This window comes from Chiroxiphia lanceolata, chromosome 7 (assembly GCF_009829145.1).
Source record: "Chiroxiphia lanceolata isolate bChiLan1 chromosome 7, bChiLan1.pri, whole genome shotgun sequence".
NCBI lineage: Eukaryota > Metazoa > Chordata > Aves > Passeriformes > Pipridae > Chiroxiphia > Chiroxiphia lanceolata.
In genome coordinates this window covers 23,742,006-23,766,168 of record NC_045643.1, presented here as the reverse complement: position 1 = coordinate 23,766,168, position 24,163 = coordinate 23,742,006, and the positions used below count along the sequence as shown (strand labels likewise).

Below are 24,163 nucleotides of genomic sequence, written 5' to 3'. Positions count from 1 at the left end.
GAGCCGAGCCTGGCACCCGGGAGTCCCCCCGCCCGGCCCGCCCTGTCCGTCCCCCCGGGCTCCGGTTTCCCTGTCGGAGCAGATGCTTTCGCAGCCCCGTCCCTCCTCCTCCTCCTTCTCCGGAGCAGCCTCCGCGCCGCGCTCCAGCCGCCCGGAGTTGCCTGCCCAGCCCAGCCCAGCCCAACCCAGCCCGGCCCGGCCCGGCCCCGCCGGCCGCGTTGCCCGCCCGGCCCGGCCCGGCGGAGGGAGGCACCGGGCACCCACCCGCCGGGGCCCCGGCCAGACCCTCGGGGCAGCCCGGCTCACCGCGGGTGGCGCGGAGCGGGTTCGACGCTTCCCTCAGCCCTGGCAGGATGCTGCCTTCTTCCCGGACCCAGCTGGGGCTCTTCTTCATCCTCCTTTGCCCTGCCAATATCATCGGGCTCTGGTGGTGAGTAGGACATCCCGGGGGGGGGGATGCAGGAGGGCACGCAGGGTCCCTCGATCTCTGGGGGTGGTCCACCCACCCCAGCTTGGGGATAACAGAGTCCCTTACACCCAGGGCACAACTTGGGTAGGGACTGCTGCTTGCTGGCCAGAAGGATCCAGATCAAGGCACCCACATGCTGTCAGGGTTTGGTCACACAAGTGTGTTGGGAACAGCAGGCTGGAGCTGCCCCAGGGGTGTGGGGCACACAGGTCCTGTGGGGAGAGCTGCAGTCTGCCTCCCTGCACTTCAAGCCTTCAGCCTAGGAGGGTTGTATGCCTGAGGGGTGGGGAAGGTGGGGTAGAGGCCTCCAGACCCCTCCAATAAGTCAACTTTAATTAAAAGCCCGAGGGTCCCTACCGTGTCCCCCCTGAACAGTGGCCTGGACACAGCAGGGACAAAACCCCTATTTGTAATGGTGCCTTCATCAAAGGCAGAGACGGTGCCTTGCAGGATACCAGAGGGGGTGGGGGATTCATTACAGGCAGAGAGCTGGGACCCAGCCTTGGAAAGCCCAGGTATCTGTCGAAACATGAACTATTTAAATCTATTAAGAATTTCACCCAGCCTGTCTTTATCCGGTTTTAAGTGCTTAGATTCCAGCTCCCCGGCGTGCCGTCCGGGCTATCATTCATTATCTGAGGCTATTCGTCTCCACATTGTCACACTCTTTTGACCCCTAAAATAAAGCTCTCCATAAGCCTTTCCCCTCTTGGTCCACTGCCTGCCCACCAGTGATTTATTCTACATCTCCATTCCCTTTGCTAGCCCTGGCTCCAGGGATGCAGGGCAAAAGCAGGGGCCTTGGTGAGTATAAATGGTGCTGTTATGGTCAGTTGTACACCAGCTAAGTTTGTCCCCAGAGCAAAAACTTGGTTTATTACCAGACAAGGGATTAACATGGGTCTGAGAGGGGTTTGCCTTGTTTTTTTTGCTAGAGGAGGGGAGAATGAGGAAGGGCAAGCCCTGGTCGGGGCAGGGTGTGTGTGGAAGATCTCCATGCTCCCTGCCACCCACCTCAGGGTAGATATGCAGGACTCATTCCCTCCTGCTGCCTGAGACCTGCTGTATTTCTCTTGCTAATTTTCAGACCCATACACAGCTGTCCCTTCAGCTCTCCATGCTTTCTCTGCCCCATCCTCATCAATATTCACCCAGTGAGCCCTCACCTTCAATCTCATGCCCTGTGCTCCAGTTTTGAGGACATCTACCCATGGCTGGAGCAGGTAAAGGCGAAGCAGAAGTTAATTTTGCCTTCAATTCAGAGGCAGGCAGACGGCACCGGCAAGGGCAGGGTGCTGGGGTACTGCTGCCCCCTGCCCTGGCAGCTCAGAGCCACATCTCATCGTGGAGCCTGGGTCCTGCTGATGCTGTGACCATGCCATGCGTGTGCTGGCAGAACCGACTTGGGAAGATTAGCAGGATTTGGCAGAGGAGGGCAAGGAGTCAAACTTGTTTTTAATTCTTTTAAAAAATAAGAAGGGAAGGAACTTTTAATTTAAGAATAATAAGAATAATGCCTGCAACATGGCTGAATGCACTGGGCAGTGGAATGGCTGCAGAGGGATCACCAGCTTGCACTCTACTTCACTCTGGAGCCAGCAAGCCCAGAGGAGGTGGAGGTGGTGTGTGGCTGAGGCCACCAGCACCACCAAATGGACGTGCTGAGCTTCCCTGGACAGGGCACAGGAGCTGGCTGATACATGAGCTGCTTTCCACAGAGCTTGGGTTTTGGCCCCTGGCTGAGATCATCCCTTATGTCCAGGGAGCTCTTCCCATGCTGGGGAGAGAAGTCCGGGTGCTGCCTGACCCCTTGAGCCAGCTCACGAGGCATCTTCCCATATGTCTGCTCCTGGTACTGTCTCCCAGGTCTGGGTAGCACTGATGTTTGTGGGGTTTGCTGTTGGAGGAGAGGGGTTCAAGTATACAGCCATATGTTGTGCCAGAGTTCCTGGAAGCCCCAAGACTTGTGGCATTGATAGAGATGTTCCTTGCTGTCGCTGTCACTGATGCATAGGAGCTTCACCGGCACACCTTTATGTGTGCATCACTGAGCACCTGTGAGTGCTTAGCCAAGGGGGCATGTTCCCCTGGGAAAGAAAGGAATGTCTTTACTGCCCCCTCTAATGCCCCCTTAGTGCATTAGCTGTGTGGTGGTGGGGATGCAGGGGTTGCCTGTTTGAGGCAATTTTTTCACCCACTGGTGGCAAACTAATTTTTGAGAGAGGCATGATGGGGTGTAGCTGGGTCAGGTCCCAGGAGACACAGTCCCCAGACAAGGCATTCAGCCAGCCCTGGTGTCCTGGTTTTAGCTAAGGTAAAGTTAATTAAAAGCATGACACCTGGCCACTCATGGGTGGTAACTGCATCTGTTGGGATCCTGGCAGATGGCTGCATCTATGGAAAAAGGTTCAAGTGTGACGTACGAGCACTGACATCATGCTAGTGATGTTGTAGCCTGAGAAAGAGCATCCTTGTTGTGGTAGGATGCCCCCACAGTGCTCACTGAAGATACAGTCACACCACCTTAGACACACCCTGTGCCCCTGTGTCTAAGAAGAAGCAAAGGGGCACAAGCAGACAAAGACCTTTCCATGGCAGAGGGAGCAGGCTATGGTCAGTGCCAATGGAAGTTGTGTCACTCAGGTGCTGCTGGTACCTTGGTTAGTGCCAGGCTGCAGGGAATAGGCTCCCCTTGCTTCCACCAGCCCAGTAAATTCTCTTTCTTCCTCCTCCCCTCTTCTTTATGGTTTCTCACCCAGCTCCTTGTGCAACAGTGATTTCTCCCTGAGCAGGACAAGTAGGGACTGCCTGGGGATCCTGGGCTGGCCCAGAGGGTGAAGGATACAGGGCTTGCAAATGTAGTGTCTGAGGAGCCCCGGGCAGGTTCAGGGCATGATTTCAGCCAAGCTGGTTTGTGGTTGGGCTGTGCTTGCAGGAACAGAGGCACTATGGGGACCAGGGTGAGCAAAGCCAGGCTTCCTGAGTGCCCATTGGCTCTCCGTAGGCATGGCTGAGAGCAGCTGGGAGATGGAAGAGAGAGCAAGGGAGAAAACCATCCCAGCTAAGATGTGCTCCATTCCAGCTGTGGGTCTGATGGGGCCTGGAGAGATGGACACCTGCCCTCCATCCCCTTCCCATCCATGCACAAGGGCACTGCACTTCCAGGTTTCCATGGGGCTTCTTCAGAGGCACCCATGGAGGACGCACCCCCTAGCACCTGTGGCTGTACCCTTGTTTGAGAGTCCCAGTCCTGCATCCCCTGATCCACACAGCTCTGGATGGTTTCATGCACCAGTGGCCTCCCCTTCTCTTCCACTGCCCTGACCAGCACCCAGACTGCTGAGAGCCTGTAAGAGCAGGCTGCTGGGCTGTAGGGCCCTACCTGCATGACTTTGGGTGAGCACTGTGAGTCACTCCCTGGACTTGCTGACCTACAGCTGCCACCCCACAGCGCCCAGCAGACTGGGCTGCCCAGCCATCCCGGGCATGCCCTCACCCCTGGAGCAGCACCATACAGGAAGCAACGAATGTCCCAGTGTGGTGGCCCCTGACCAGTACTATCTCCCTGTGCCCCTAGTAAAGCAGCTGCTGACCCTCTGGGTTTTTCAAGAGAAAAATGTTTCCTTTGCACTCTTTGAGATGGCTACTGGCTCCAGCATTAGTCTACTTGTGTTCTCTCCCAAAGGCAACTGAGCTTTCACCCATGCCATCCCTTGTCCCTACTCCTGGTCACATCCACTCTCACTTGGTGACACCCAGGCTCCCCAGCCCTGCCCTACACATGCCCCAAACTGGAGGGTTTCTCTGGGCTTTGCATCAGAGGCTTGATCCCTTCAAATACCCCTCATGAAGGAGGGTGCTGGGTAGAGCTGAGCACACCCCGATATTTGCTCAGAATTTGCAGGGTCCTGCTGCCACATGTGGCACCTGTATTTGGGCATAAACTAGCCCAGCCCTCATGCCACCCCAGCTCCAGCCTCTGCCAGAACCTGGAGGAAGAACACACTGACCACAGGTGGGTGGATCTCTTTATCCCAGCCCTTCTAGGGTTTGGACACAGCTTTAGGACCCCCATCTTTGCAGGTACCTGCTCCCTCTGTCCTCCCTGGTACCTGTACCACAAGTTTGGGCAGCTACTGTTCACAAGCACCTGGCCTCAACATGACCCTGCAACCAGCAGGTCCATGGGTTGATGCCATGCCATGCCAAGCCAAAGCCTCTTTTCTTTAGGCAGCTGCCCAGCTGTTTGCATGACATTCTTGCCAAGGAGGTGTAAAGAGGAAGGCGGGGCACAGGGTCCCCCTGCTCTCCCCAATCTGCGGCATTTCCTGCTCCCTCAGTGCCCCCGTCCTGCTCAGCAGCCAAACCCTGGCTGTGCCCCCCCAGGGCAGTGACTTGTTGCTTACTCACCACACCCTCATGGGCCTCCTGCTCTGTTTTCCACACCCAGCTGCCCCGGTTAGTGGCAGCACCCACGCATCACCCTGGGTGAGGGGTCGAGCACCCGCTACACTTCAGCATGAGCTGAAGCACAAGCTGGATGGGCGAAAATTCTTCTGTGTGTCCCCCTCACCCTGTTTGCACACCTTGGAAAGAGACAGGTTCCCTTCAGGTTTGACTTCCTTGTAGGGCTGTCACTGAATGTGTCATCATTGTGTGGGACATGGGGTGACCTGTTCCCCCAAGGGATGGAGATCAGTTCTCCATCCTCCAGTTCTTACCTCTCCAAATGGATGCAGAAGCACCTGTGGGCTCAGAGCGATGAGCCAGGTACCCTAGCATTGTGCACTCCCTTCCTGAGGGCACCCAGGGACTGGGATAGAGACCTGGATGTGAGGCAAGACATGCCCTTACTACCCCACAGCAGAGTCCCCTTGCCACATGGGAGCGCCCAGGCAGCAATACTCAATGGATGCAGACCTAGCAGGTCCAACATGGAGCTGGCATGGCACAACCACTGCTCTCCTTTGGGGTTTCAAGGCCATCAGGACCAAAGGAGGCATTTTTCACCCAAGATGTGGGTGCCACTTTTGAAGGCTGACCATCCTCTTTGTCACTGCATGATTCTGCCAGCCTCACTCCATTGGCTTCCTGCAAACCAGGAGCTCACTGGCTCCCCTTGATCCCGTCTGCTGACAGGGGCTGGGAGAAGCCTTGCTCCACACCATCCCCATGCCCAAGGGGGAGATGATGGCTTGAGCCAGGCTCCTTCAGCTATGATTTTATCTGGGAATGAGACTGGGGCATACTGGAGGCTCTGTGACTGTGAGCTGAGCTGGAAAAAGCTGGTGATTATGGCTCTTAGGAACCTCCGGCTCTGCTGCACAGGGACAGCATCTGGAGCAGAGGGGTTGCATCAGAAGCCCCAGTGACTCCTATTTGGTGTGTGTCACTGGGACAGGGCTCAGGCTGCAGCTGTTAACAGCCTAAGGGGTGACAGCAGCAGTCTAGTGGTGGATTGCAGCTCCTTTTCTGTGCCTCAGTCTCCTCCTTCACCCATGGGGGTTGTTTCGCTTACACAGGGGTGCTGGGAATTGGGTTGGGAAGTGGGGCTCATCATCCCATCTTCTTTCGGGGCAAGATAGCAGCCACCCAGCAGCAGTTCTGGTAGCCAGCAGGGCGCTTGGGGCAGGTGGGACGGATGCTGCTGAGCCGCTGAACCTGGCTGGAGGCTCTCAGAGAGGAGGTGGGGGGGGGGCCGGGGTGCCTCAGGTAAGTTGTGGGGAGCCGGGCTGGCGACCCTGTTCCTTCACCAGGGCAGGGGGAGGAGTGCCCAGCGGCAGAGGTGGGGCACCTTAATTGTAGATGCGGGAGGCCTTGGAGCAGGACAAGCTCAGGCAGATCTGGGCCCGGCGCTGGAGCCCTTGCCAAAGTGGTAGCAGTTTGGCAGCATTTTTCTTGCCCTTGTCTCCCCCTATGCTCCCCCCCTCTCCGAACCCTCCAAAGCAAAACAGCTCTTGGGCTCCCAGAAGCCTCCCTGTGCCAGAAAGTGGAGCCCAGCGGAAATTAATATTGTGTTGGACTTAGGCAGCCCACCCCACGCCTCGTCAGCACGGACAGCGAGCTCCTGCGCTCTCCAGCCAGCTTTGCCGCTGCCTGGACCATGGGTGGGGACCCCCGTGGTGCCGGGGAGCCGCCCCCCAGCCCTGCAGGGCTGAGCTCTTCTTCCCGGCTTGATCCAGCGGGCCGGGGTGAGCCGCAGTTCACTATTTGATCTGATGGCCCTGAGGCGCGAGCGCATCATTTTTATATGAGTACAAAGAGTCATCTCTTAATGAAAGTCCCATCCCAGCTCCCCTTCTCCCCCAGCCCACTGGAGGAAGCAGCCAAACCTCTGCTGTCCTGTTGTATATGTTGGGAGCCCACGGTCCCCAAGGACAGCAAATTTGGAGCCCAGCGTTGAGGCTTGGATCCCTGTGTGGTCATCATGGGATCGGACTGGACAGATTTTCCGGTTACTTTCCATGTGGGCCTCAGTTTCCCCATCTATGGGGGAGCTGTGCCAGGCAAGCCACAGCTCTGAAATGCTTCCCCAGCTGCCCCATCCCTTTGGAGAGGTGCAGCAAAGGGAAGCTGAGCTGCCAGGAGCAAAGGGAAATGGGTTCTTTCCAGCAGGAGTGTGGGCTTGCCTCAGTCTCCCTGCTGGAGATCCCCTTTCCAGGCTGTGCATCTCTGTTGAGCTGTTTAACCCTTTAAACTTCCAGCCAAAGCATAAGGGCTCCTTTTCCAGGCTGTGCAAGAGAGCACGTCCTCCCTAAGCCCAGCTGGGGTCTGATGGGCACGAGATGCAGGCAGCTGGGGAGTTTGGCTTGGGGCAGGGAAATCCTGGCAGGACTTTGAGCTTCAAACCTTGGAGGGAGTTTGCACTGGGGACAGGATGGCAAGCAAAGTCCCACAGCTTAGTATCCCAAACACAGCCCCCCAGCTGGGTGAGAGTGAAAAGGAAACCCAGAACACAGTTATACACAGATATTCAGCTTGTGATTTTTGAGCCCCTGGGGCTTGGCCAGATTATAAAGCTCTGGGTTTGGAAGTTGCAGTGCAGGCGATGCTCCCCAGCGAGTGAGGCCGACGGCAGCACAGGCTGCCCATGCACTGCTCCCCAGGGGACTCCAGGGAATGCGGCTTCACCATCCTCAGGCACCCCTAGGTGTTGGGGTATGCTGAGTCCAACCCATAGGTTCTGTGGGCATCCACAGACAGGAAAATCATGTTGTTGAGCAGGGTGAGCTCTGAGCCCACAAGAGCAGTGCTGGAGGTGAGGGAGGGCTGAGTGGGGCTGTGTTTAGGGTGTGCTAAATTTGTGTGGCCCATGGCCACACTGCCTCCTTGCCATGGGATGGGAGGCATGGGTGTGAGGCCGTCAGTGTGGCACGCCTGCCCTCTAACCACTGCGGCTCCTGTGTTGCCCAAGGCACAGCTGGAGCATCTCCCGCCTCAGCATGTGGCAAAGTGCCGGCGGGCTGCAGAGTTCCACGAGCTGCGCTGTGGAGGGCACTCCGGGCGAAATGTGTGGGGAAAGCACTGAAGTTTCTGTAGCCAGCGGCACACTGGGGAGCACGGCGTCATGCTCAGACTTTGCCTCCCAGCCCAGAGAGCCAGGCATCTCGCTCCAGCTGTGCTGGAAAGGAGGAGCCACCTCTGACATGGGCCTAGCCAAGACTTGCCCTCCCGCGTTGGCACTGGCAGAGCTCGTGATGCCACCTGCATCCCTCCCTCGCGCTCCTGCACCCGCCTGCAGCTCCATTCCCTGGAGCTAGTGCCTGGATTCAGGGAGGTGAGCGCAGGAACCTGGCCAGCAGCCAAGGTGCTTTATCACAGGCAAGGTCACACATCTTGTCTCCCACAGGGTAAAGCAGAGAGCTCCCCTGGAGAGGGGGAGATGCTCCAAGAGCACTTAATGGGCTCCTCACTGTGTCCACAGCTCTGGGAGATGCAGCTGCACCAGGCATCAGTCATACTGAGATGCCGAGGCTGAATTGGGTCAGAGCCAGACCCAAAGAGCAGGTGCTGAGTAGCACAGTATCTCTGCCATCTCCCATCAGGGACACTGCCATTACCCCCAGGGGTGCTCCCAACAGTATGGAGTGGTATGTTCCAACATCATCCCATAGCCAGTTCCATGGCTGGGGATCCTCCCCATTCCCCTACTGGCTGGGTAGGGCAAGGTATCCCCTGGGTGATGGCACACAGGTGCCACCCATACCTTTTGTCCTGTCCTCCCTGCATACCTCTCTCTGTCCCTTTGCCACCTGAGCTCAGCACTGAACTGTCACTGCCCTGCGGCCCTGCTCTGTCCCTGGGAGCAGGTCTGGTCATGCCCCATCCACACCTTGATCCCTCCTGAGCTTGGGTGCTGGTTTTGCTCTGCTCGTCTGTCCCCTCCTGCAGGGCAGTGGGGAGCCCCCTGGTCATGGACCCCAACAGCATCTGCCGCAAGACGAAGCGGCTGGCGGGCAAGCAGGCGGAGCTGTGCCAGCTGGAGCCAGAGATTGTACAGGAGGTGGCCAAGGGCACCAAGCTGGGCGTCCGGGAGTGCCAGTACCAATTCCGCTTCCGCCGCTGGAACTGCACCAGCCACAGCAAGTACTTCGGCAAGATCTTACAGCAGGGTAAGGCCAGTGCTTCCTCAGCCTCCCATTTTTCCGAAAAGCCTCCATCCGGTCACACACACCCCCAGGACTCCTGCAGCAGTCTTGGCGTGCAAACCTATGTGTGTATGTGTGTGTGTGTGTGTGTGCATGTAGGGGGTTGTTCAGCGTTCCCTGGTGCAGTCACAATGAGGTTTTACTGCCGGGACATGTCTCCCTGTGTTGTAATGAAGCAATTACCGATGCTCCCAGACAGTACGGGGCTTCATGAAGCCCAAGAATGCACCCTTGTCTGGCAGTGATTTACTGCTCCCCCAGGACCCCAGGGTGTGCTGGGGGAAGGGGCCTAGGTGGAAGGCAGTGCGCAGCCACTGGGAGCTGCCCCTCACCCTATGGGTACCCTTCACTTCCCTCCTCCTGGTCTTGCAGGAAGCAGAGGAGAGGGGTGCTTGTCCCCTGTCCCTATGCCTGTGGGTGGGCAACCTGATGTCACCCCAAGGAACAGGGCCAGGGGCAAGAAGGGATTTGCAGGTCCCAGTCAGACGGATACAGTGGTCCAAGCCTGGCCATGCTGCACCAAAGTCAGAGAAGGAGCAGAGCAAGAGGGCACCTGTCAGTGTGTAAGGGAGGGGAAAGCCCTGCCATGCTCCCCAGGAAGAGAGGCTGGGGGTGGATGGTGATTCAAGCAAGGGGGGGACCACAAGTTTGAAGCACCTCAGGCTGGTAGGATCACTTAGTGGGAGGTGAATTTAGTCCTGCCCCTGTTCCCATGTCAGTCCCTGTGCCATAGTAGACGAAGACATTGGAGCAAGCCCCAGTCTCCTTGGCTGTCACATCTCCTGTTTGTGCATGGTCAGGCCCAGGTAAAGTGGGTATGTCCTTGGGCCATGAAGAGGGGTCAGGGTGGCCTCCCTGGGGGCATTGGAAAGGGTGGGGTGCCCTGGGCACCCAGTAGCTGCAGGTGCCAATGGGGGTCTCTCTGAGGGAGACACTGGCCTGTGGAAGGGGGACAGGCTCATTTTGCAGGTGTGGGTTGCCCCCAACAGAGGAAGGTGTATTCAGTCAAGTGGCAGAGAGCCACAGCACATGGGGGACACTCTTGCCTCTGGAGTCACCTCTTTTTACCCCAACCTGGCAGCAAGGTAGGTGGGATCTGTGCCAGGCAGGGATCCAGACTGCAAGTAGGATGGTACCAGAATGTGACGGCCAGACTGAAAGATACTGATTGATGTGCTGCCGGTAACCCAGGAGCAGCTTAGGTTGGGGGAGACACAGGTACATCAGGCATGGGGATGCTGAGGGAGCCACTATATTGGTCCAGCCTCATTGCTCGGGTGGTAGAAATAAGAAATATCCTGAAGACAGGGATAAGTTTGGAAGTCCCTGGCACTCTGAGGACATGGGGCACCCCAGATAGAGGTGTGGAGGTCCTCAAGGCCACAAGATGGGCGTCAGAAGCCCTGCACTGAGAGATGCCTGTAGGCACCAGCCTCCCTGTAATCCTATAGGGATGCATAAAGCATCCTAGCATTTTTGGGGTTCCCAGCTCCATCAGATGAGTACCTCCCATCCAGGATGAGTACCTTTTCTATCCAAGGATGCTGCAATGGGCTCCTGTTTCCAGTTGTGGTCTCCCTGGCACAGACAAAGCTGTCCCCTCTTCCCTTCCTGCCTGTGGCAGGCCTGTGGCAGGCGTGGCATGCCAGGGCAGGCTGGCATGGGGGCAGCCGCGTGTCTGGAGGAGCTGTCAGAGGAGTGGCATCCCTCTGGGCCCAGCTGGCAGGGTGGCATGGGGAACTCTGCCAGCTGTGGGCTGCCTGCTGAGGGCTCTACCAGGCCCGGGCAGGAGCAGGCGGGTGGTCAGGTGGCTTGGGGGGGGCAGGAGGGCTTGGGGGGGGGTGGCATCCCTTGGGCGGCATTGTCAAAAAGGCACTGCTGTGCCCAGTTCCTGCTAACACCAGTGGGACTCGCTGCGTGGGTTTTTGGAGAAGCCACTCATGGAACTGGTGCCCTGGAATCCCTCTTCCCACAGCCTCCCCAAGTCAGAATGCTGGAGATGGGGGGACGGGTCACGGCCCAAAGCTTATCTTCCCCTCCCTCCCCAGGAACCCCCTGCGTGTCATCACCCTGGGCCAGTCTTGCCCTGGCATTTGGGTGGGCAGGGGTTCGGCCGGCACGGAGTAGGGGGAGCACAGGAGCCCCCTTAGCAGGGCGCCACACTCCCGCTGCCAGAATCCCCCGCTGGCTGCGGCTGCGAGCGGCAGGTCTGGGCAGGGGAAAGATGCTTGGAATTTGTGTCCCGGAGCAGAGAGAGACAGGAGCAAATACTAATAATAAATAATCCTGCAGGGTGGAGGCTGCGCTGGTGGAGAGAGGGGGGCAGGTGGTGCCCCATGGCAAAGCAGGTATGGGGGCAGAGCAGGCAGCACGGCTTCATTGCTGCCACCCTGCAGGGGAGTGACTGGCATCCTCCATATCCCTCTCAGAGCTTCTGTCCAGGTGCCAGTTTGCATCTGGGGATAGGATTTTTCCTGCTTGGAGGGATATTGCAGGGTGGTGTGAGGAAGTTGTGAGTACCACCTGGGACCGCCCCCTGCTCTCCAAGCTTCCCTCTTTCCTATGGGACAGCACCCATCCTTGCAAGGGGAAGTTGTCTCTCCACAGCTGGGGTGGAGGAACACTGGCATGGCCTGGCCATCCCCCACATTCTTCATATCTGCTTGCAAGAGGCAGTTCCTGCCCCAGGCATCCTGTACCTAGGTGGGTGCATCACCCGGGGAGCGACGTTGAGCACAGATGAAGAGTGAGAAGTGGGAGGTCTTAGCCGCCATGGGATGCTAGCCCGGGGGGGCGGTGCTTTGTTTGCAGAGCCTTTGCCGGAGCTGACCCCACATCCTGGCCCTGTCTGTTCTCCTGCAGATATCCGTGAAACAGCCTTCGTGTATGCCATCACGGCGGCCGGGGTGAGCCACGCCATCACACAGGCCTGCAGCATGGGAGAGCTGCTGCAGTGCGGCTGCGAGCTGACACGGAGCCGGACTCCTCCCTCCCCCACGGCGGGTCCGGGCACGGAGGGCACGGCCTGGGAGTGGGGGGGCTGTGGGGACGATGTGCAGTTTGGCTACGAGAAATCCCAGCAGTTTATGGATGCCAAGAACAAGAAAGGCAAAAATGACATCCGAGCTCTTATCGACCTGCACAACAACGAAGCCGGGCGCTTGGTAAGGCCCCTGTGCTCCTTGTCCTCTGCAGGTATCTGTGCCCTACCTAACTCAGCCCTCCACCCTTAATTTCCCCAAGCCATGTACCTGCACCAGCTTCGGCTGAAATGCGGACCCAGTATTTTTCAGGAACTCTTTGCAGGTGCTTTGGAAACCCCCTGTGCCCCTCTCCACTCCCAGACCCCTCCCCCAGGGGGAGGCAGGGTTTTGGCTGGGGATGCTGGGCAGGGAGGCAGGGGAGCAAGGGCTGAGCATCACCGTCTCTTCCCCAGGCGGTGCGCAGCTACATGAGGACAGAGTGCAAATGCCACGGGCTGTCGGGCTCCTGCACCCTGCGGACCTGCTGGCGGAAGATGCCCCACTTCCGCGAGGTGGGGGACCGCCTGCTGGAGCGCTTCAATGGGGCTTTCAAGGTGATGGGAGGGAACGACGGGAAAACCCTCATCCCTGTGGGTGACAACATCAAGCCCCCTGACAAGCAGGACCTCATCTACTCCGCTGACTCACCGGATTTCTGCTCAGCTAACCGTAAGACAGGCTCACTGGGCACCCGGGGCCGTGTCTGCAACAGCACAGCCATGGACACGAGTGGGTGCGACCTACTGTGCTGTGGGCGAGGGCACCGGGATGAGACAGTGGTGTTGGAGGAAAACTGCCTTTGCCGCTTCCACTGGTGCTGTGTGGTGCAGTGCCGCAAGTGCTCCGTCCGTCAGGAGCTCAGCCTCTGCGTCTGACAGCCTGGGGTCAGCCAAGGACAATTTGGGGGGCCACCTCCAGGCTCACGCAGCCCCCCTGGGACAGAGACACGTGGAGCCAGTGGCAGGGACAGTGTAGGTGAGCCCAGCTCTGTGCTCTGGGGAGTCCTGGCTTCCCCAGAGGACATCATGGGGCTGCCTGGTGGGGGCTGTGGGCACAGAGCTTCCACTAATAAAGCTATTTAAAACTGGTGTGCCACAGCACTTCCTGGGGAGGGCTGGGAAGCGCTGACCACCATACTGGAATGGGACTGGCCAGAGAGCTGTCCTGCCCCAGCTGCGAGTCCCAGTCAGTTGCACTCCCTCAAGCCTCTGGTTTGTGCTGGCCTTGCTGGGACCTGTGGCAAAGCCTGCCTCATTTTTATCCACTCCCTGATTTTCTCTGTGGTTGTCAAGCCCAGAGATGTGCATGGATGAGGGTGAGTTACTCTGCACCTTCCAGGCTATATGAGGGCACTGCTCCCATCACCCATGGTCGTTATCTCTTGGGGGTGCCAGTTTGTGCCCCACCACCACCTGACCTGGATGTTTGCAGTGACCTGCACTCCATGGTCCCTCCACTCATGCCTCATGCCAGAAGTACAGCTTCCTGCCCTATGGTGATGGGCTCTGAGTTTTTTGAAGGGTTCCTGTATTCTTTTCACTCCAACCACCGCCAATGCAGTCCCCACTGCAGGGCCTGGCACAGAGAAGCCCTGGACAAGGCTGACAGCACTGGCTTGGTGGCATGCAAGGCATTCACTTGGCATGCCATGGGCCACGTGCAGCCTCACCTGGATGGCAGAGTGCCAAGCATGTATGTCTCAGTAACCTGATCAGCCTGTGCCCCTCATGGACAAACACACGGTGAGGAGCAGCCTGCCTGGCTGCCCAGCGAGGCAGGCTGCCAAGCCTCTGCTCCGGGGGCTCCAGGGATCTCCAAGGGGGTCCCTCCCATGTTTCAAGGAACCCATGGGAACTGGTTTCTCCAGTGTTACCCAGTGTAGGGGTTTAGGTAACTGCAGAGGGGAATGTGTATGTGCAGTGCCTGCTCAGCTGGTAATGCCCCACTGGGCAGACAAGTCCCAGAGGGATGTCAGCAGGGTCAGAGCCTGGGCAAGGAGGTCAATGCTCCTGTGCCTGCCCTCCACGCTGCAGCACGTGCTGGGCATGGGGGCTTTGCCTGTTGACCCCTCCACAAGAGGGTTCCAAGCTGAGGTGGGTAATGCCCTAGGTGCTGGGTACTGCCAGGTGGGGCAAGAGCTGAGCTTGAAGTGCTGGGCATACTGCAAGGCAAGGGGGGCTGCACCCCCTGCCCACCAGTGAGTCCCTCCTCGCCCACCCTTGGCAGCCAGCAGGGAAGGGCAGGGGAAGCAGGGTGCTGGTGAACCATTAACTTGGCCCAGCAAGCGCTGGGGAGGGAGTCTCCAAATCTGTCAGCTGCAGCTTTGCAGCTGGAAATTCCCTCCTGACTTGCCCACAGTGGTGCTGGAAGAGGGGAGGCACAGGGGGTTCCCGGGAACTCCCAGCCATACGCCTGCCCATGGAAACACCTGGGTGGGTGTGAGCAGCGCCAAGTGGGTGCAAGTGAAGGTACCTGTGCATGCAAGCAGCATGGAGTGTGTGCATGCACAAGTAACAGGTTTATGCTTGTTCATGACCATATGTGTGAGTGTGAGCTTGTGTATAACCTGTCACTGTGTCTGTGAGCCCCTCATGGGTGTGTAAACAAGTTGGCCCATGTATCTTCCTGCAGCTCTATGAATACACAGCAAATTGTCAAGTGTATGTGTCAGTGACACCATCCCTGCATATACCTATGAGAGAGTATATTTGTTTGCACACATTTTGTTGTGTTTCCTCAGGGGTGTCTGGGACAGAGGGGACATGAGTGGGTGCAGAATGATCCTCCAGGAAGAGAGTTGCAGAGATGCAGGATCTGTGTTCTGGGAGATGTGGGAGCCATTTCATGGGCTCAGCAGGTCCCTTTGAATTGGAAACTCTTGAGCACACCTGAAGCCCTGCACTGCCTGTCATGAGAGCTCAATTCAGGAAGTTCTGTATAACTTTGGATCATCCATGGTCTCTTCTGGAGCCAACACAGGCTGAAGCCAGCTATAGAGGGATTCTGAAACCCTCTGAGAAATGTTCAAAGTCCTAGCTCTGACATTCAGCAAGTTCCTTCTGTGGATTCTGTCTCAGTTTCTCCACAATAGGCTGCTTTCATGCTCTGGGCTGCATGGACATGGGTCTTGGAGGTCTGGCCATGGATAAACCCTGGGGAAGACATTTAGTACTTTTGAGTAAAGGATCTTGCCTGTGTCTTCTCTGCCATTGCCCCAAATCACAGCTCCTGAAGGATGGAGATCACATAAGCCAAAAATGCAGAGGGGGAAGCAGATAGAAAATGGAGAGAAGCGCATGATCAGTGATTGTGGGGTGACTCCTCTGCACTTCGAGGAGTCACCTCTGCACTGTGTCTGTGAGCCCCTCATGAGTGTGCAAGTCAGTTGGACCCTGTGTCTTATTTCCTGGCCAGCTGGGGAAAGGGCTAGCTCTTGTGGAGGTTGACAGCTTCTTACCACAGCTTCCTGCTACTCCTGAGCTGGCAAAGCCAAATCCATTCCCTTGGTAGGCAGAGAGGCTCCGGCACAGACAAGTGATGCCAGTAGCCAGTCAGGATCTGGACCTGGCCCAGCGGTCTGTAGAGGGCTGAACAGCCAGCAGAGCCCCCTAGCAATCTCACAGCTCTCCAGATCTCCATAGCTCCCCAAGAGCTCTCTATTCACTAGGACTCCACCCCAGATTCCTAGGAGACCCCAGCAGTCCCTAAGGGGCCCTCATGCCCTCACGTTACTTCCCAGGTGCCAGGAAGTGGCCTAGGAGTCCCCTAGATTCACAGAAGTCCCGCAGCTATCCAGACCCTTAGGAGGCCTCTGAACCCCTTCAAGACCCAGCAGTTCCCAGGCCGGGGGGTGCAGCATCCCCGCTGTCGCCGTGGCAACCCGGGATGCGGGGCGGGTGGCGTGGCGCCGGGCGGCCGCCAGGGGGAGCTGCGGCACGGCACGGCACGGGTGGGGATAGCCCGGGGGAGCATGGGAACATGGGAGTGGGATGGAGGGTGCGTGGGGAACATGGGAGTGGGATGGAGGGTGCGTGGGGAACATGGGAGTGGGATGGAGGGGTGCGTGGGGAACATGGGAGTGGGATGGAGGGGTGCGTGGGGAACATGGGAGTGGGATGGAGGGGTGCGTGGGGAACATGGGAGTGGGATGGAGGGGTGCGTGGGGAACATGGGAGTGGGATGGAGGGGTGCGTGGGGAACATGGGAGTGGGCCTGGGGGGTGTCTGGGGGTGGGCTGAGCATGCATGGGGGATGTGTATGGCAGGCGTGGGGAGGAATGTACAGGGGTGTGCATGGGGGGATGTGTGTGAGGCTGCCCCTCGCTGTAGGAAAGACATGGAGGTGCTGGAGAGTGTTCAAAGAAGACCAGTGGAGCTGGTGAAAGGTCTGGAGAACGAGTCCTATGAGGAGCGGCTGAGGGAGCTGGGAGTGTTTAGCCTGGAGAAGAGAAGGCTCAAGGGGGGACCTTGTCGCTGTCTACAACCACCTGAAAGGAGATTGGAGCCATATGGGAGTTGGCCTCTTTTCCCCATTTACAAGGGTTAGGACAAGAGGAAATGGTCTCAAGTAGTTGTAGGAGAGGTTTAGATCAGATATTAGGAATAAATTCTTAACAGAAATGGTTATCAAGCATTGGGACAGGCTACCCAGTGAAGTGGTGGAATCACCATCCAAAAGCTGTGTAGATGTGGCACTTGGTTTAGTGATGAACATGGCAGTGCCATGTTTACAGTTGGACTCGATGATCTTAGAGGTCTTTTCCGACTTAAATCATTCTATGATTCTGTGAATGTGGGTGTGCAGCTGTACATGTGGACTTGTGGGTGTGTGGGTGTACATGTATGGTTGTGCATGAGACTGCTTGGGAGGAAAGGCATGGAAGTGTCCATGTGAGCATGTATGAGCCCTCTGATTCCCATCCCCGTGCTCCTGGGTGCAGTGTCCAGGTAGGACCCAGTTCTGGGGGGGCTGGTGTAAGCCAGGGGTGCACAAGGGTGGCTGTGTGGGTGCAATGTGTAGGTGGGGAGTCTGGAGGGTGTAGTTATACATGTGCATGTGTAGCCCAGATCCCTGCTGCTGGGCAATTTACATTGCAAAACTTGTAGGATCTTCCCAAGGGAAAAAGAGGAAGTTTATAATATTTGGGTTAAAAAAAAAAAAAAAAAGAGAACCCCAGACCTCTGTAATGTTAACGGCTTCATTTTATCTTTTTAATTTTCTTTTCAAATGGGAAGAATGCAATTTTCCCTTCAATTTCCCAAGTTGAAAACAGCTGGACAGATTAATTCAATCAAAATTGAAAAAAAAATCCCTCTGGACTGAGACCAAAAATAGAATGGTTTTGCTCCACCCCACCCCCCCCCAAAAAAAAGAAGCTTTTTAGGAAACTTTGGAGTAACATAAACAGGCCTGTGAGGTGGAGGCTGACAAACCTGGATACTGAGCTGAGTGGACAGGCTTGGACAGTGGTACCTGAAAACTCTGTCAAACCCCTTTCCTGTGGCTGTGGTCCCTCTGCCTGCTCACTGCTTGTTGCTGAGCAGGCGCTGTCCAGCTGGCGGCGGAGCTGGGTCCCGGCCAGGGCTCCTGCCTGCCCAGCCCTGCTCTCTCGGGAGGCCTCCAACTCTCCTTCTCCAGGTTCTGCTGCTCCCTCCAGGGAGCTGCTTGCAACTGTCCTCCTCTGTTTGGGGACACTGCCTATAAATGTGAGGGGTCTCTGTCCTTCCTTTGCCTTGACCCTCTCTGACACTGGTGTCTGGTCCCTGCTCTGCCCATGTAAGTCCAACATCCTGGGGCTGGCCTTGCTGGCATGGCACACACTAAGCAGTGTCTGTGAGGGCAGTGGGCTCTGGAGGCTGTCAGGGAGCTGCCTGCCACCAGGGCACCACTTAACCCCCCCACCCCAGCAGAACAGCAGAGCAGAGACCCCCTCACTCCTGGGTCCTGTTTCTGACTGCCAACATCTCATCTTTGCCAAATCCCTTCCACTCCAAGGCCTCCATGGCCTTGTAATGTACTTGTAATGAAGGCAGCAGCCACCCTCCATCTCTGGGGAGAAAACTCTGCCTATTCATGTCCCTGGAGAGCAGAGCTGCAGGAAAAATGATTGCTGAGGTGGCTTCATGCCCTGATCACCCCACACGGGGACCACCACCTTCCACTTATCCTTGTGGCTGTGCATCCCTCTCCACATGAGAGAGGCACCTGGAGCAGTGCCACACAGATGTGCTTGGGCAGTCTTATCCGGCCACCTCTTTAAGGCCCCAGCCGGCCTTGGCCCTTTGGTGACACTCTCCTTGCTAGAGGCAGTGCAAGGTTTGTGATCCCCCACTGTGGTCATACCAACACCCCAAACAGCTTGGAGGCTGCTCTGCCATGGGGTGTCCTTCTGCACAACCTGTCCCTGTGGTGTGTGGGAGGCAGAATGTGTGGAGGTACCCACAGCAGGGCTTCAACCCCTTCCTTGCACCTTGCTGTGACTGTGGCACCCACTACCAGGTGCTGGGAGGAGGATGAAGAGGGAAGGTCTGCCTCACTGCAAGGATGATCCCAGAGATGGCCAAAGGCAACCAGGTCCCGCCTTTCCACCTTGATGCGAGGGGTAGTGTGGCTGAGTGATGGTGCACCCACTGCCCCGGGCCCTGCCAGCACCCCAGCCCCAGGCAGCTGGGAAGACTGGCTGGGCCAGCCTGGTGGCCATGTGGTTAGATCCTGAGTCACATGGAGTAGACTCGGGCAGGTCGTAGGGTGTGAGCCAGCGGGAGGTCAGTGATGCTGGGGGCTCCAGTGCTCAGGCAGGTCAGCATGGTGACTAAAGCTGCCACAAAAGGCAGGGTCACCCTGACCCCACACCCAGCCCTGACTCATGCAGCTGTCGCCCCAGTCCCATGCGTGCTGCCGGACAGGGGAGGGAGGAGAGCTGTGCTGCAGGATGTCAAAGGCTGGGTGCATGGATGGCTCCATGGGATCTCAGCAAACTTCTCCTTCTTCCTCCTTCTTCCTCCTTCTCCTCCTCCAAACTGGCTTACATACCCCACTGCAGATTGCAAGCAACACAGATCCCAGTATTCTTCTTCTCTGGCTGCCAGTTCCTGATGGCATCAGGCTGAATGTGCATCCTGGTTGTTCTCCATCTCTGTCCATCCTCCTACTCCTCCACACTTTAAGATTCCTCAGAGCTTCCCCCTGCATCCCTTCAGCCCCACTCTGTGTCAGCAGAGCTGTCTCATCCTCCCACACCTGCACACACAGAGTGGCTGGACATGGTGGGCCCAGCGGCCATCAGCTACGGCAAGGCTGCAGCATGGCCAGGGTTGTGCTTGTCCAGAGCAGCCTATCTCTCCCTGTGTTGCCCTCTGGTTATCCATGGGCCTGCAGCCAGTCCGTAAGATCAAGTGTAAGCAGCACAGGGATCTCAACTCCTGCTATGGGTTTCTTGTGGGTCATCCTTGGACATTGCAGAGTCTCAGAGAAGCTGCATGACTGTCCAAGACACAGGCCTTGGAAGTTTGTTATCACAAAGCAAAAGGGGCTAGAGGAGGGCACATGCCAGGAGGGAAGCAGGGAGCAGAATCAGCAACTTATGGGCTGGTGCTGGAAAGCAGTTCTGATGGAGATGACAACAAGGAGAGTCAGCCCCATTCTCCTGGGGGTGTGGAGCCTGTGGCGTGAGGCGCTGGCAGGACCTGCTCCTGCACAATGGCAGGGGAACAGAGCAAGGAAAGTGCAGGCAGCCTGAGGGCTGGGCAGGAGGACGTGCGGTGTAAGAGATGGAAGGATAACAAGAGGGATGGAAGGACAGAAGGATGGAGGGAAGGGAGGATGGAGAGGAAGAAGGATGGATGCTTTGCCAGTCCCCCACACAAAGCACATCTGGGGCATTATATAACCTGCTGAAAGAAGGGACCTGCCTGTGTGCTTTGGCCTGGGCAGGGGAGCTCCAAGGGATGTCCCCACAGTGCCCTGTGCCAGGGACTCTCCCATCACCTTTCCTGCCCTGGCGCTGGGGAGCAACACCCTTCATGTCAGCTCTGAGAGCATCCCTCATTCCTCCTTGGCCTCTGCAGGGTGTGAGGCTGCCAAGGGGTGCTGAGACAGGACAGAAGCTGAGAGGTGACACGTCCCATGGCCCTGTGTTCTCAACTGGGGAGCTGCAGTAGTGACAAGGACAGATGCAGTGCTCACAGAAGGCTCAGCTTTTTGCCGTAAGCTTTGATAGTCTCATCAGGACGAAGGTATCCTCTACCAGCCTCGTGTGCCTGCCTACACCCATCCCTGCTCAGAGGGGCCAGGTCCTGTCCCATAGGCCCCCAGTTCCTCGGGCCACAACAGGTGCTTAATCTTGTGCTTAAGGGCTTTGCCGGTGTGACGCAGAAGAAAGCCTGAGCAAAAGGCTCACCTGGCTCCTCTTCAGCCCCAGGACATTGCTGGGACATGAGGAAACAGGTCCCCCCCTCTGCCTGCCCCTGCTGTGAGCACTTAGACAGTGGGACGCAGTGGCCAGCCTCCTCCCCAAGTCAGCAGGAGCGTGCGAGTGAGACACCCGCTCTTGGAAGCGATTATGTCATTAAGGGCTGGAGGAAGATGAAAGCATTTCTCCTCTGATTTTCCTTGGCATTTATTTGTGCACAGGATCCTAAAAAATGTATAAACATCTGCGCTTCTGAAGCCTGGAGGCCAGGGTCCCTTCCCACAGGGAAGGAGCTTCTGGTGGGAAGGTGCCCTGCTTTCACCCCAAAAGTATCCACCAGGGGACCCCCAAAAGTATCCACCAGAGCACCCTATGGTGGGTCCAGGACAAGGGAAGCACATACCTGGGTGTAATCCCTGGGGTGGCCCAAGAAAGCATGGGGTGCTGAGGACCTGCTAGGGACACCTGAGCCAGGGAGCTGCCTGGAAGAGGAGGGTGCTCCTCTGCCCTACTGCATCTGCTAAGAGGGCATACAGGATGTACCCCTTTACCAGGGTGCAAAGGGAAAACCAAACAGGAGTCAGCTCTTGAGGGGGAGGAAGTAGGGAGGGCAGGATCAATGGCCCGTATGTTAGGGACCACTGTGTGCCACCCCCACAAGTCCCCTGGTGTGCTCTGCCCAGACCTGACACTGCACCTCCCATCAGCAGTCTGCAGCAAGGGGAGAGGCATCCTCTGCCCCCTTCGGTGTGAGAGGTGTCCTGACAGCACTACCAAACTCCTGTGGGATACCCCACATCACCTGCTGGGTGCTGGGGGGATCCAGGAGGGCAGGAGCTATGGAGGAAGTGGTAAGTGCTGGGGCGATGCTGTGCAAGGGATCCCTCTGTATCCTCAGGGCATTGCACAAGGGACAAGGCTCTGTGCCCCCCCTCCTGCTGTGTGGGCAAGAAAAGGGAAGGTAGATGCTGGCTCTGTACCAGTTCCCATACCTGCCCACAGGCTAAACCCACTCAGAAGCAGAGCTGGGGAGAGGAGAACAGCCATCAACTCTATGACTGCAAAAGGAACCTCCATGGTGATGCCACAGAGTCCTAGGGGGGAAAAGCACAGTCTTTGGGCCCAGCCCCAGACTGCAACACATTTCCAAGAGGAAGCACATTTTCCTTCCCAGCGCAAACAAGAACCAGCACATGAGCAGAGATGGCAGGCCCTGCCAGCACTGCTGTGCCAGTGGGGAGATGCATGGTGCCTGCTGTGTGAGAGTGCTTTCTGAGCTGCCACTCGGCTGCTTATGGCAAGAACAGCGGCCTGGTGTGGGCTGTGGTGGCTGGGGATAGCAGGACCTGCGAGGGCACTGCCTGCCATCTCCCAGCCACCGGTGCCCAGGTGGAGCCCCCCTAGTCCCAGGGTGGGCACCCAAACTGAGGGGATACCAAGTATCCCCATGACTGGGAAGAGGCTTCATTGGGGCAGACAGTGTTCGCTGAGAACCCAGTCACCCTGGGCTTTTCCAGGGCCACCCTCCTGTCCCCAGGGAACCAGCAAGAGGACACAGGGACAACCTGCAAGGCCACTGCACAGCTCCCAGATGAAAGACCATCAGGGTCTTTGATGTTGAAATGATGGTGCCAAGGAGGTGGGCACAAACTGCCTGCCCAGCCTGGGAGGGCTCGTGGGCAGCACTTGGTCACCCTCTCAAGGGAAGCCAGAGCTCCTCCACAGACAGCATTACTCCCCTGGCACTGGGCTGGAGGAACCCAAAAAGGGGCTGGCACATCCATGGGATGTACACAGACATTCTCCATGCCTCCAGCACATGCCACTCATGCTCACACACTCCTGTGCACACTGACAGGCACCCACATGCCTCACACTGTCAAAGAAGCCTTCCTGCACACCTGCAGCATGTGCCAGCACCCCGAGCCCCCATGTGCATACCTTGATACCTCTATGCACCCTCAGCATTCCCTGCACACTCGACACCACTGGCACACCCATCTCCACTCCTTACATACCCCATGCTATGCACAGCCCTCTCCCAGTGCTCACTCACTCCATGCCCCATGTACACTAACTCCCCAAACACCTCACACCACACACACTCTCTCCATCCCCCATGCACATCCTATGCCCCCATACCCTGCCTATTCACCCTATGCCTCAACCATACTCAATCCACACTGTCCATACTCAACCACACTGCACACACTTGCCTTACACCCAGTGCACACGTGCATTGTGTTGGGCAGAGTCATACTCTCCATACTTAACACATGCTCACACTCACCTCTCACTTTCTGTACTCTATGCACACCCACTGCACTATGCACACTCACCCCATGCCATGCACCCTCCCTCCATACCCAGTGCCTGCTCACTCACACCCATGCCCTATACACTAACCCCACACCATACACACATCACACGCCATGCACCCTCACTCTGCCGTGCTCACTCACCCGCGCAGTGTATTCTCACTGTGCTTGCGTACAAGGGTCTCACACGTTCACGCATACTGTGCGTACTCACCCATGTCCCCCTGCACACTCACACATGCCGTACACTCTGGGCACTCACCCACACTCGGTGCACACTCACACTGTGCACATTCACTCCACAGCTGGTATATGCTTATCCCACGCCATGCACATTCACCTGCACTCTCCACACACTCCACTTCTTTGTGCACACTCACCCCACGCCCACAGCATCCTTCTCCCATGCCCTGAGAGCACTCCCCCAAGCTGCACGCACTCCCTCAAGTCCTCACTAACATGCTCCCATACCGTGCAAACTCACCTCACACCCCACGCACAGTCCCCCACACTGTGCACACTTGCCCCCGGGCCACATACACTCACCTCTCCCCGCGCTCCAGACCCACGCCGCATATGCTCACCCCACGCCACGAACACTTGTCCTACACCGCGCACACACCCTCCACGCTGAGCACACCCACCACACACACTTCTCCGCGCTGTGCACGCTTACCCCACACACCGTGCCCCCCGCCCCGCGCCCACTCTCCTGCCGCCCGTGCCCGCTCGCCCCCCCGCCGCCCGCTCCCTCCCCGGCAGGCTGCGTGCGACACGCCGGCTCCCCGCCCCGCTGCCACCCTCTGCCCCGTCCTTCCCCCGCGGGCTCCTGTCTGGACGTGTCGGGACTCGGGCTCCGGGCGCTGAGTAATGCTCGGCGCAGCGCGATCCCAGGCAGAGCCGCTGCCGCCGCCGCTCCGCGCCCAGCGCTCCCGGGGCGCTCCGTCCGCGACCCTGCCCGCTCCGCCGGCGGCTCGGCGACACCAGCGGCGGGGGGCGGCGGGGGGGCCGCGGCTCCCCATGTGCCTGCGGGCTCCGCGGGAGCCGCGGAGCCGCTCGCCCGGCGAGCCCTGCCCACGCTCGCCGCGGCCCCGGAGCCCCGGGGCGCCCTGGGGAGCGGCGGGGGAGAGCACCCCGCGGGCCGAGGGCCCCCCCGGCCCCCCGGTGCGTCCCGCCATGGGGGGCTGAGCCGGGGGGCTGTGCGCGGCGGGGCGGTGGCGGGCAGGGCGGGGGGCGCGCAGCCCTCGCCGGGCTCGGAGGGCGCCGGGGCGGCGGGAGGCGGGGGGGGCATCCCG

At 58.1% G+C, this 24,163-nt stretch overlaps 1 protein-coding gene across 1 annotated transcript; it reads left to right on the top strand.

The window, feature by feature from the left end:
• Nucleotides 1-353: 353 nt before the first annotated feature.
• Nucleotides 354-13,109, top strand: WNT6 (Wnt family member 6). Its single transcript, XM_032693355.1, has 4 exons — nucleotides 354-430; nucleotides 8,861-9,081; nucleotides 11,980-12,281; nucleotides 12,554-13,109. The coding sequence occupies exons 1-4, from the start codon at nucleotides 354-356 to the stop codon at nucleotides 13,013-13,015; spliced, it is 1,062 nt and encodes a 353-aa protein (XP_032549246.1). The 3' UTR covers nucleotides 13,016-13,109.
• Nucleotides 13,110-24,163: the final 11,054 nt, after the last annotated feature.

Coding starts and splice junctions, on each gene's coding strand:
- WNT6 (XM_032693355.1), top strand. CDS start 354: ATGCTGCCTTCTTCCCGGACCCAGCTGGGGCTCTTCTTCATCCTCCTT. Junction 9,082..11,979: donor CGGCAAGATCTTACAGCAGG/GTAAGGCCAGTG, acceptor GTTCTCCTGCAG/ATATCCGTGAAACAGCCTTC. Junction 12,282..12,553: donor ACAACGAAGCCGGGCGCTTG/GTAAGGCCCCTG, acceptor TCTCTTCCCCAG/GCGGTGCGCAGCTACATGAG.